Source organism: Osmerus eperlanus, chromosome 8, assembly GCF_963692335.1.
Source record: "Osmerus eperlanus chromosome 8, fOsmEpe2.1, whole genome shotgun sequence".
Classification (NCBI taxonomy): Eukaryota; Metazoa; Chordata; class Actinopteri; order Osmeriformes; family Osmeridae; genus Osmerus; species Osmerus eperlanus.
In genome coordinates, this window is record NC_085025.1 from 11622886 (window position 1) to 11635316 (window position 12431).

Below are 12431 nucleotides of genomic sequence, written 5' to 3' on the forward strand. Positions count from 1 at the left end.
TGTCTATTGTGAGCTTCCCCCCCCCCCCCCCCCCATTGTGCAGACTGCCATTGTTCGTTCCAGCTAGCTTAGCCTGGGAAATGTCTCCAAAGGAGAGTATCGTACACTAGAAACAAACTGGTCTGGTCGAAAATGTTTGATTACCTGTGCGTCCGTTTCCATTCAGCGAACCGCCCGGGCCCTCAGCGTAGATGGCCTCCACAGTGATGTTGTAGGGGGTGTCTGGGAGCAGATTCGGGAGCAAGGCGTTGTTCCTGTTCCCGGGGACGAAGGTCTGTGTGACAAAGCACCAAAGAGAGCTCCCCTCGGTCATTAAGTATCACATGCAAACACACAAAGGAAGAAGTGATGACGGAAGCTACTTGCTAATGCTAGCTCCCAGAGTAGTGAATCATCACTCAGAGGACAATGAGGATCGGTTAAAAGGATGCTTGGTGACCCCACACACACAGAGTTATGGCCTCGGTGGGTGACCATTTGTCCAAACGTCAACACGGAGCCATGCCTTCATTTTTCTCTCTTAAGTAGTCTACTCTAAGTCTTCGTGCCCAAGCTCCTTGCTCTGGTGAAAGACAACAGCTGGCCTTCCGCGACTGTTGGTGAAACACAGTGTTTACGACCATTCATAATGCAACACCGTCTCAGAGGCTCTAACTGAGACATGAATTAATCTCACAACTCAGACAAGAATAACAACACATTAAGATCTCAGGATGACTTCATTCAAGATCTTGGCTGGAACGCCACATTGAACATGAGAGCTGATATGAGAGTTAACATTGATAAGTCTGATTACTTGTTGCCCGTGGGAGGTCAATGTTTTTGCTACTTGCAATCTTTTTTTGCAATTGTTCTCGATAACATAAACATGAAAGTTTCAATAGAGCATATTTGACATCTTTTGTAAAGAAGAGACAGGTTGAGCTTCCCTCCCTTGTGCTCCACAAATAATGTGAATATTACAAAACCTCAGTCATACAGAAATGTCAGCATGTTTAGTACCTTGTTTTGTAAATGCAAACATAGGAACCCTTCAAACTATGTAACCCATCCATCGAGGGGTGTTTTTGTGATGTCTTACAACAGACAATCAGGTGGTGTACTCACAAACTCAGTGATGGGGTCTCCCGTCATGGGGGCGTAGCCTATCTTATATTGCTGCACGGGGCCCTCTGCGTGGTCCCAGCCGATGGTCAGGGTGCTGGTGGTGGCATCGAACACACGCAGGTTCCGAGGGCCACCACGGGGCACTGCGACACACACACAGACGCCACACCGCCCCCCATCAGTTACCCACACACACACACACACATCTACTGCAGCGGACATGCTGGAGCTAAGAGCCGGGGGGGCATGCTGGTCTGTGTACTGCGTGAGTCGGAGGGTGAAAACCAAGCAGGCACATGATCCGATGGGGACACTCACGGGTCTTGCCGCTGTCTTTCACCGGGTGCCCCTCCCCGTCCGAGTACAGAGCCAGCACGCTGACGGAATAGGGGGTGTCTGGAATGAGCAAGTCCAAGAATGCGTTGTTGATGTTCCCAGGAACCAGGACCTTTTGAGAGGGGTCACGGGGGGGGGGGGAGGGTCATAAACATCACCAAAACAACCCGAGAGAATCTCCCTATTCAAATGAACCCTCTGTGGATTACACACCAATCTGGAACTACTAATGTATATAATGAGCTCACTGTTACTCTTTACCGGTGTCATTTTTGATGCATGGGGTTGCCGAAAAAACGTCGAAATACTAACAAAGCCTTAAGAGGTTAAATGTTAAACAAAGTCATCCGTTATGGGGGACTGGTAAACAGTTAGTGCTACGATGCGGCTGTTATTACAGAACACACTTTCGGCTTTAATCTCAATGCGGTGTCTAACAACAGCGGGGATTAAAGTGTCCGTATCACCACAATAAGCACGACACCCAGCCCCTATTACTTATTGAGGGAGTCATTACATCATGGTAAATACAGCTGCCTCCGGACCCTTCTATCAGGCTTGTTTGCAGACTGAACTGGCCGTGTCGCGACCAAAGGAGCCATGGAGAGGCCATGCAGGTGTAGGACACGTGTATTAAAACAGCCTGCCGTTCTCAAACGGAACGATCCTACATCGAAATGGAATGTGTAATCTTTGGAGTGGGCTCCATTATCCTTTATCTGAGGCCGCGGGACTTCAAACACATCTGACTTTCATCGAGGCTTCCCACAGATGTGCTCGGACATATTTCCCGCCCTTTGGTGCGAAATGGGGCATCCAGAAATAATCATCTCGAGACAGAAAGTCTTTCTTTTTGGGGGTGAATCGACACCGACCCTTCTGGACTACGACGTAATAGACGACCAGCACAGGAAACCTTCCGAGAGGGAGCCTTCAGAGGAACGCTCCCTCCATTTCGCTGCGTGAGTTTCCTGTGAGTGGAGGAAGGAGACTGTACACGACCCCCCCCCCCCCCCTCACTCTCCAGCCCCCCGGGGGCTCAAATTGTGTAATGACAGGCCCCATTTCACAGCGGAGAAAGTGACTTACAGACTCGGCGGGTTTGGCTCCTGTCAGGGGGGCGTAGATGACCCGGTACTGCTGCACCTGCCCCGAGGCGGGCTCCCAGCGCACGTTCAGGCTGTTGGGGGTGGGGTTGTACACCTGGATGTTCTTGGGCGGCGTGCGTGGAACTGCAGGGTCAAGGAGGGTAGGAGAAAGTCAGAGGGGAAAGTGCAAGTGCTATGTACAGCTTCCACTCGACTTAGCCGGGGGGGTAGAGGTCGCAACACAAAGCAGAGACAACTGTGGAATTCACTCCGGGCACACGCAGCTCAAAATGAGAGGGAAGATGCCACACGAGGAAGGTCAAGGGTAGACGTCCGCTGAGGTGTGTTTCAGCGGGAAACAGCTCAGTAAAAACCAGAGAAGGTACTCACAACTGCTGAGGGAAGCCAAGTGTCCTGTGGCAATGCCATTTTTCTTTTTTTATAGCATCTGTGTGGAGAGAAGCTGCACCGTTTTGAGTTTAGGCAAAAGCCTCTTAACTTCCTTTTTAAACTGAAACAGATGTGCATATTCCTCTGGCATTCAGCATGTGTGCTCCATAAAGATAGATGTAGTAGGTAGCATGAGGCTTAGCCACCTTTTTCATAAGAGAAAAAAGCTACAAAGTCTATTTTATCTAAACGAGAAGGAGACTTACTCTATACTATAAACGCCCCCATGTTTCAGAGCCCTAGACTGTATGACGTGTCTTCGGGGAGATCGGTCAGCCATAAATATACGTGCTCATCTGGTCCAGCATCACCACAGGACTTCAGATAACAATGCCAGTAAACGAGTGTCTTAATACAGATGAAATGACAAGGAACTAGTAAGCTCACATAAAAATGTCCCTCCAAACCTTTTCACAGCGTTGCACATAACTGGAACTTTCGACGGAATCATTATGCACCCTCAGCTCTGTAATACTGACATGCTCTGCTGGAATCACAACGTTCCAATTAACTTCCCTGAGATGGATTCTGCTGACTGGGCATGGCAAGCCGTTTGAGCACAAAGAAAACCGTGGCACACAACAGGGTATTACACCACCCTGACACGGGGCAACGAGCTATCCTCTTGGCTGTGTTAAGTCTATCTGGTTTAGGCATTTGATTTGAAGCCTGTTCAATTCTACAGTTGTTTGAGGTTAACCCGAGGGACACTTCCCACAAGGCTGTTTGCGACTTGAGATAGGACTTCAAACTCCAGAGGAAAAAAACATCAAAGACGAAAACATGAAAACATTGAGGGGAGGATTTGAGTCAGAGGCAGCTGTCCAAAAACTTACGGGTCTTTCCGTTATCAGACTGGCGCAGGCCTTCTCCCTCAGGGTAGACCGGTACCACGGTGACCGTGTAGGGCGTGTTCGACAACAGATTCCTCAAGATGGTGCTAGTAGTGCCCCCAGACACTTGTTCCTGTGACCGGACAGGAACGACACATTACTGGACACAGGATGTGCCGACGTGACCAGGTTATAATGAACGGTACAGTGCAGCCGGAGGAGAAGCGACCACAGCGACAGTCTTACCATTTCCTCCGCGCCGCCAGAGGACACCACGTAGAAGAGGCGGTACTGGCGCACGTTCCCCTCGGCGGGCTCCCAGCGCACCTTCAGGGAGCTGGTGGTGGGGTCGGTCACCTTCAGGTTCTTCACCCCGCCCAAGGCCTCTGCCGGGACGAAACGGGAGAGGAGATGAGCTCAGCGAGGAGGTCGTTCAGTGACAGGGAAACACCGAGAGGAGTCACCGTAGAGCTCCGCGCGTTCCGAATGCTGATTCGCCACTTACTCGTCTTTCCGTTTTCCGACTGGCGTTTTCCTTCCAAGTCCGCATACACGGGGACAACCGTCACCTTGTACTTTGTGTCTGGCTGCAGGTTCCTCAGAACGGTGTTGGTGGACATCCCAGAGACTTGGGTCTGGGAGAAAAGAGTTAACCCAATACACAGCATTATAATTCATTTATGATCTACCAGATCCTTGACGACATGCCCGTGTGCAGGCATGTACATTAGTGGATTGTAAATGTCAATGTGTTTTAGGTGTTAGCATAGGCCTAGGTTTAGGGGCGGACAGTAGGGATATGTACCTCCTCCCTACCAGTGGCAAGAGACCAGATCACCAGTAATTAGAGGCAGGGGTATTGCTAGCATGTAAGGTAATGAAATCATGTTTTCTGTCCCCCATCAACGTTCAAACCAAACCCACGCCCTTCGGGTGTTCGGTTTTGAACTCTGCCGTGAATGAGTCCCTCGGAAGTGCCAAAGATCTATTGAACTGCGCCGGACAGCGACTGAGGCGTACCGTCAACTCCGCTCCGCCTGCAGCAGGGACGTAGAGGACGTTGTACTGCCTGACGTCCCCCTCGGCGGGCTCCCAGCGCACTCTCAGGGAGTTGGTGGTGGGGTCGGTCACCTGCAGGTTCTTCACTCCACCCAGCGGCTCTGAAAAAAAGCCCTGATTACATCACTCTCTCGCCCCCCCCTCTCCCAAACGAGCCTGGGCTTAAATAACCTGTCTAGGGAGTACAGCTGAGGACTAGCTGTCCGTCATGTTTGAGCAGCGAGAGCTCTCTGTAGTTACCACTGTGTGGTACGCTTTTAGCAAGTAGAAGCGTGCCGGGTGCGTCGAACACCGTGAGGTTGTTTTGGGTGTGTCGTGGATCTAAGATCACTCACTCGTCTTCCCGTTCTCGGATGCCCGTATGCCCACTACGTCGGGGTAGATGGGCACCACCGACACGTTGTAGACGGTGTTGGCGTCCAGGTTACGCAGCACGGTACTGGTCGTGCCTGCCGACACCACTTCCTGTTCAGGAAGATTGACAGAGCTCTGTCAGAGTTCTACAGTCCAATCGAATGAAACGGACCGAGACTGTGTCCTGACCTCCAGGGGTGTGTCTAAATACTTCACATGATCAACTCACTGACACAAAATATAAACAATGGACTTTTTCCCCTCTCCAAATGCAAGCCCCACCCATATAAAAAGGGTTTTCCAGTAGGGTAGTACACAGGTAGTTAGCATCGTGGCTGTCAGAGTCCTACCGTTAGCTCCTCCCCTCCTGGCTGAGCGGCGTAGAAGACCTTGTACTCGCGCACATTGCCCACAGCAGGTTCCCAGCGCACGTTCAGGGTGCTGATGGTGGGGTCGATGACCTGCAGGTTCTTCACCCCACCCATGGGCACTGCGGTGGACAAGACAACGTTAGGACGTTTTGCCAGTCGGAAAACGACAAAGAATATGGGTGGGTAGCATTTCTGCAATGATATCCGCGACTCTTGGGTCGACGACTTGTTTTATTTCCGTAACCAAGCACCGTAGACAGACAGTAGACAGACTTTAGGCCGCGTAAGTGAAAGAGCTTTTTGTTTGGTCACCGAACCCGTTTGGAACTCACGTGTCTTTCCGTTCTTGGACTGGGACTTGCCCTCCATCTCGTGGTACACTGGAACCACAGTCACCGTGTACTCCGTGTTGGGCTCCAGGTTCTTCAGAAGCATGGCGGTGGTGGTTCCGCTCACCTGGTCCTGGGCAGAACAGAACAAAACGACCTCAGAAAGCGCTCCGGCTCCAGACTGTGTCCTGGTCTAGAGGGAAAATCCTGAACACCAGACATTCTCTGGGGCGGTGAGTCTGGTGCTGGCGAGACGGCCTTACCACATCCTGTTCTCCTCCTGCAGCTGGGACCCAGATGACGATGTACTCGCGCACGGTGCCCTCCGCCGGGTCCCAGCGCACGTTCAGAGTGCTGGTGGTGGGCTCCACCACCTGCAGGTTCTTGGCAAAGCCCAGGGGCTCTTATCAGAGGAGAGACACAAAGGGCCTTGTCATTTCATCACCTGTACGGTACATCTATGGTGTACAGTCAGTTGACATGTTTGTTTTTATCACATAAAAAAAATCACACAGCAATACAGTATGATTTGATATTTACTAAACTAGCATGCTGCTTTTTTGCTGTACAGTCATGGTCAAAGGATATATATTGTCAAAATGACTAGTTTGTCGGGAGTTGTCGACCTGAGTTGTTGACACTTTCGAGTGGTCATCAACCACGATGTCGGAGGTATTTTTTCATGATATAAAAAAAATTCAAACACTTACTTGTCTTTCCGTTGTCAGAGGAGATGGGCCCATCCCCCTCCGCATAGACTGGGATGACAGACACACTGTACACCGTGTTTGGTAGGAGCTTCTGTAGGACTGTTGAGGTGGTGCTCTCTGACACGTGATCCTACAGAGGAGAGGCAGTGTGAGCAACAAGCCTTCTAAAACCACGAAAGGGACCGTTCCAAAATGACAACAGCGAGCAGGGTTGCTGGTCTCTCTAGGGGGGGAAACGAGGCGCAAAACGATGTAAAACAAGCAGTCCAATGACTTTCGCCACCTTCAGGGGAGATTATTTTGACGAGTCGTTCGATTGAGAATGAAAGCAGTGTCGTAGGCCACGGTGAACGCGCCAATTGCAAACAGATAAGTAATGCTTAACGGATTGCATTACACGTTTGCCAGCCAAGTCCCTACCGTCAATTACCTTACGATCACGGAGCTGTTCACGCTTTGCTTGCACCCACCCAGGCTGAAAACCCCCTCCCCCCAGATTCCTGTCAAGACTTCCTGTCATCGCCGCGTTCCGCTCCCACAACAGGGTTGACGACACGCCAAGTTGTGTACGCCAGTGGAGGAGTACTGTGTTTCCCCCAGAGGACCAGGAAGCCGTTGGGCCACATGTGGTGCTACGAGTGGGGATGACATAGCCGGCATGTGTGACCACACTACGTTGGTGTTGAGTTGTGTGGAGACAGGAGGGGCGCTGGGGGGGGGGGGCGGATTCTCACCACAATCTCCAGGCCCCCCGCGGCAGGAACATAGACCACTTTGTAGCCCTGGACGTTCCCGTCAGCCGCATCCCAGTTCACGGTCAGCGATGTGATGGTGGGGTTGGTCACCTGCAGTTTGCCGACTCCCCCCAAAGGCACTGGGTACGCAAAAAGAAAAGAAAAGGAAAGTTCCGGATGGTTTCAGTTTCAAATCTCTCCGGATGTTTCCTCTGTTCTCTATGTAGCTGCTTGGGGCAGGTTTTGGGCGCTACACACTTACATGTCTTCCCGTTCTCTGCCTGGCGTTTGCCCTCCCTGGCTGGGTACACAGGGAGCACGTTCACGGTGTAGAGGGTGTTTGGCTTCAGGTTCCTTAGGACAATGGTGGTGGTGCCTCCAGGAACTTGCTCCTGTTCAACAGCAGGGAGGAAAACTCTCTGTTTAGAGAACCTCGTGCAAATCAAACACTCCAAGTAAGAACAAGTGGAAAATGTTTGAGAGAGAGAGAGGGAGAGAGAGAGAGAGAGAGAGAGAGAGAGAGAGAGAGGGAGAGAGAGAGAGAGAGAGAGAGAGAGAGAGAGAGAGGTACCTGTTAGAAGAAAAGGAGGGAGATAAAGAGAGGGAGGAAGAAAGAAATAAAAGAAAAGAAAGAAACAACCAGAGTTGAGTCTCACCATTTCCTCAGTGCCGCCCTCAGCCGGGACAAAGAAGATCTTGTACTGGCGCACAGCACCATCAGCTGGGTCCCAGGCCACGTTCAGGGAGGTCATGGTGGGGTCGGTCACCTTTAGATTCTTCACTCCACCCAACGGTCCTGGACAACCACACAAAATTCATTGTGTTATGATCAATGAATTGGCCCTCTGGGTCAAAAGGTCTTTTCTAAACGAAAAGTCCAAATGAAAACATACAATAAATAGGAACTAAATGTATTTTATCTAAGGTTTTTCGTTGGTGTCTGAGAGAATGCTTGAGTCCAGGGAGGCCAGCCAGACTTACTGGTCTTCCCGTTCTCTGACATCTGCTTGCCATCTCCTTCTGCGTACACCGGCACCAGGGACACAGTGTAGAGGGTGTCTGGCTGCAAAGCTTTCAGGACCGTGTTGGTGGTGCTCCCAGACACTGACACCTGAAAGTCACAACATTCAGACACCATGAAATGGCCAGCCAGTGGCAACTCATTGACATGACTCAGAACTTCACACTATGCACCACCCTATCCCTGACCCACAACTACACACTGGCCCTAACCCGCAAGTACACCCTAATCACATCTTTCCATCAAATAACGCATGGATTCACTGGCCTCTAACCACTACCAGCTAAGACAGGCAGCTGACGGTGCTCCTACCAGTCCTACCATTGCATCAGCTCCTCCAGCAGCAGGGACGTAGATGACTTTGTACTCTTTGACTTTCCCCTCAGCGGGCTCCCAGCGCACGTTCAGGGTGGTCATGGTGGGGTTCAGCACCTGCAGGTTCTTCACTGCACCCAGGGGCTCTGGAGAAAACAAACAGGACTTCAGTCTGTGTCTTTCTTCTAGAATCCAGGGTGTTTACCACTGTGCATATTGAGGAATTGGAGCCAAAGGGAGTTACATTTACATTTAGTCATTTAGCAGACGCTCTTATCCAGAGCGACTTACAGTAAGTACAGGGACATTCCCCCCGAGGCAAGTAGGGTGAAGTGCCTTGCCCAAGGACACAACGTCATTTGGTTGGCATAGCCGGGAATCGAACTAGCAACCTTCTGATTACTAGCCCGATTCCCTCACCACTCAGCCATTTGACTCCTATAGTTAAGTACCATGTTGGGTGAACATGAGTATTATATATCACATGAAAGCCCTCAGTGAGATCCTTTCAGTGCCAAAAGGACACAACTGAAAATATGACCCATATGTTGTAATTAAAAGAAAGGCCCTCGAGATATAGTTGATATAAAGTGATATTTGCTTGTCTAAATGGGACCTCAATCAAATGAACTGAACACGAGCCAAATGTGATTGATCCGTGGTTCAAAGTTGAGAGAATGCTTGAGTCCAGGGAGGCCAGCCAGACTTACTGGTCTTCCCGTTCTCTGACATCTGCTTGCCATCTCCTTCTGCGTACACCGGCACCAGGGACACAGTGTAGAGGGTGTCTGGCTGCAAAGCTTTCAGGACCGTGTTGGTGGTGCTCCCGGACACTTGCTCCTGATGGATCACACAAAGTACAGACACTGTGAAATAGCCAAACCCTGTCAATGACATAATAAAAACTTTCAAAAGAACTAACAGCCATATCAACTGTTGACTCATCTTTCCATCAAACGGAGCTCTGGCCTCTAACCACTACCAGCTAAGACAGGCAGCTGACGGTGCTCCTACCAGTCCTACCATTGCCTCAGCTCCTCCAGCAGCAGGGACGTAGATGACTTTGTACTCTTTGACCTTCCCCTCGGCGGGCTCCCAGCGCACGTTCAGGGTGGTCATGGTGGGGTCCAGCACCTGCAGGTTCTTGACTCCACCCAGGGGCTCTGGAGAACACAAACGAGACCTGTTTAGCTGCACAGATAATGAGAACCTCACTCTTTAAACCTGGGCTGGGTTTAGCTCAGTGGTAGAGCACATGATAATGAGGTCACAGGCTCAAATCCCCCCTGTGCTGTACATTGCTTTGGAGACTTTCATGTGACATGACATATCTAGAATGTTACAATGTGTGTGCTAGTGGATGCTATATCCTGGCAATAATGTCACAATGCCTGTACAAGTACGGTGGGCTTACTCCACTCTGTGAAGTCTATTGACCGTGACTGACTGAGCGTGTGTGGTGCCAGCTGTGGCCTTGGCTAAATCTTGTGTCAAGAGATCCTTTCATCGGGGGCCACTTACTGGTCTTTCCTCTGCCCGAGATGTCTTTGCTCTCTCCGCTGGGGTAGACAGCTGCCACGGTAACCGAGTAGGGAGTGTCTGGGATGAGTTTCTGGAGAAGAACACTGTTCTTCTTCCCTCCAACCTGGGTCTGTCAGGGGGGGGTTAAGGTGTCAAGAATCTATCAGTCTCCACTTTGTTTTAGGGAAGTCAAAGGACCTCTTGCTTCAAAGTAAGAGCGTAATTTGTTTAGGAGAAGTGAGGTTCGGATTACAAGTACTGCAAAGTGGCTTTGACGGTTACGAGATGTTGTCAGCTTGGAGAACTCCCCCCCCCCCCCCCCCCCCCCCACACACACACACACACGCACCCACACCTGTCTGAACACACAAGCTTAGTAAAAAGGCCAAGCTTCTTCTCCACTAAGTCAGGGGAGAAGTCATTCAAACATGACAGACGTAAACCCAGAGCTCCTGCATCAGGTTTGGACTTTGACAAAGTGGCGGAGCTAGGAACACGGCTTCGGCTACCTCCCGGTGTGCCGAGGGAAAACTGTTGAAACAGGCTTACTGGATTTCCTCAAATCTGCCAATGTTTTATCACTGCTCCTGCAGCAGTCCAATAGTGAGAGAACTCCCAAAGGCTAGTGCCATTTGATGGCTTCTAGGAGAGAACAATGCCCTTTTACACAGTTTAGTTCATGAATAAAATGTTTGAACAGACCAAGTGGGCCTGTGGGACGTCAGACATCATACACAAACAATGCTTCAGTCTGTAATCCAATTTATGAAACGTATCATGGCGCTTAATAAAAACTAAGCACATAAAGTAAGAAGGCCAAGCTATGAAACCCCATTTAAGTGGCGCTACCCCAAATCTGTTTATTTAATGGAGCACATCAACAGTACATTATGTTGATCCTTTCTTATCCTCTTAAGCTGTTATCACTAGCAGTTCAGTGCCGTCAGTGCCGATATGATATGTAGATTATATCTAGATTAGTTTAAATCAACAAGGCCATGGACAACGAGGTCGAGACAGCTTTCCACACTCGGCTGGAAGTCGTCATGTCACTAAAACACTCCAATTGAATCAAAAGGATGACAGGCCTTTCCTGTGGCGTTGTGTTGAGATCACAGCTTCAGAAACAGATACACTGTTTGGAGAACACTTGTCATAACTTTTCACAGACACAATAAAAATGGTAACTGGTGCACTACATTTTGGACATATAACAACATCATCCCAAGACAACATTTTATTAAGGTATTTCATCCCTGATCACAATCAAGTAACCAGTTTGGAATGTAGTCTTGGCAGCTATGCAGTGATACTCTAGGAATAAAAAAAAATGTTTAGGAGAGACTGTCCAAAGGTCGAACTAACGATGAGAGAGCAGACCGACAGCTTACTAACCCTGACTGTCTGTGATTTGGACATCCAACATGCTTTTTAAAGAGAACTATAAACCAATTCGACTATTTCTACTGAACCGACTTCTACTAACCTTTTATATCGCTCAGCATGGCACGAGGGATATTTTTGGAGGTTGTCTTCTCTTTTATTATTGTAAGATTCCCCGTTACATCACAACGGTTATGAAAGGGTTATCAAACTAACTAGCTTGGGCTTGCCGAGGAATCCCCAAGTTAGAGACCATTACTATGATAACTAATGTCTCCACTCCCAGCTCAAACAGCTCCAAGAAATTAGGTGGGGAAAGGGGGGGGGGGGGGCAGAGAGCGAGAACAATACCACTGCACATTACAAGCGAAGAAAAACAAAAAAAAACTAAAAACATTACATGATAAAGTCTTAAGAAATCATGTTGGGATTTTAAAGGATTACTGTGTTTGCTTAACTGCACATTTTTCAGGGCAAGGGGTGGCCCGGTTGGCCATGACAACCAGCTGATAAACACATCTTGTTAACACACTGGACAAATTCCATCAAGTGACTCAGTTAAAGGGACAGTCTAGCCAAATCACAACCCTAACATATCCCCTGCTTGAGACTGGAGCTTGAGACGTCTTGAACTTACCGAGTGAGTCTTGCCTCCGGCCACAGGCTGGTAGGTGAGCTTGTAGTTTTGGACTGGGCCAGGGGCGTGGTCCCACTTCACGGACAGGGTGGTGGTGGTGGCGTTGAAAACCTGCAAGTTCTGGGGCGGCCCCGTGGGGGCTACAGACACACAAACACACATGTTTCCAATGAACAAATCGCT

General features: G+C 49.7%; 1 protein-coding gene across 1 annotated transcript in view; it reads right to left on the minus strand.

The window, feature by feature from the left end:
- The window catches only part of col12a1b (collagen, type XII, alpha 1b), a 48605-nt gene that overhangs the window by 21515 nt on the left and 14659 nt on the right, over positions 1–12431 (minus strand). The window contains exons 15-36 of the mRNA XM_062468112.1: positions 12249–12429; positions 10229–10358; positions 9722–9870; positions 9418–9547; positions 8705–8853; positions 8353–8482; positions 8028–8167; positions 7634–7763; positions 7372–7511; positions 6638–6767; positions 6191–6330; positions 5931–6060; positions 5578–5717; positions 5209–5338; positions 4835–4974; positions 4320–4449; positions 4061–4200; positions 3818–3947; positions 2533–2675; positions 1426–1555; positions 1108–1250; positions 145–274 (exon numbers count right to left, since the gene is read on the minus strand). Of these exons, the coding sequence (XP_062324096.1) occupies positions 145–274; positions 1108–1250; positions 1426–1555; positions 2533–2675; positions 3818–3947; positions 4061–4200; positions 4320–4449; positions 4835–4974; positions 5209–5338; positions 5578–5717; positions 5931–6060; positions 6191–6330; positions 6638–6767; positions 7372–7511; positions 7634–7763; positions 8028–8167; positions 8353–8482; positions 8705–8853; positions 9418–9547; positions 9722–9870; positions 10229–10358; positions 12249–12429 (3035 nt within the window). The remainder of the gene's footprint in view (positions 1–144; positions 275–1107; positions 1251–1425; positions 1556–2532; positions 2676–3817; positions 3948–4060; positions 4201–4319; positions 4450–4834; positions 4975–5208; positions 5339–5577; positions 5718–5930; positions 6061–6190; positions 6331–6637; positions 6768–7371; positions 7512–7633; positions 7764–8027; positions 8168–8352; positions 8483–8704; positions 8854–9417; positions 9548–9721; positions 9871–10228; positions 10359–12248; positions 12430–12431) is intronic.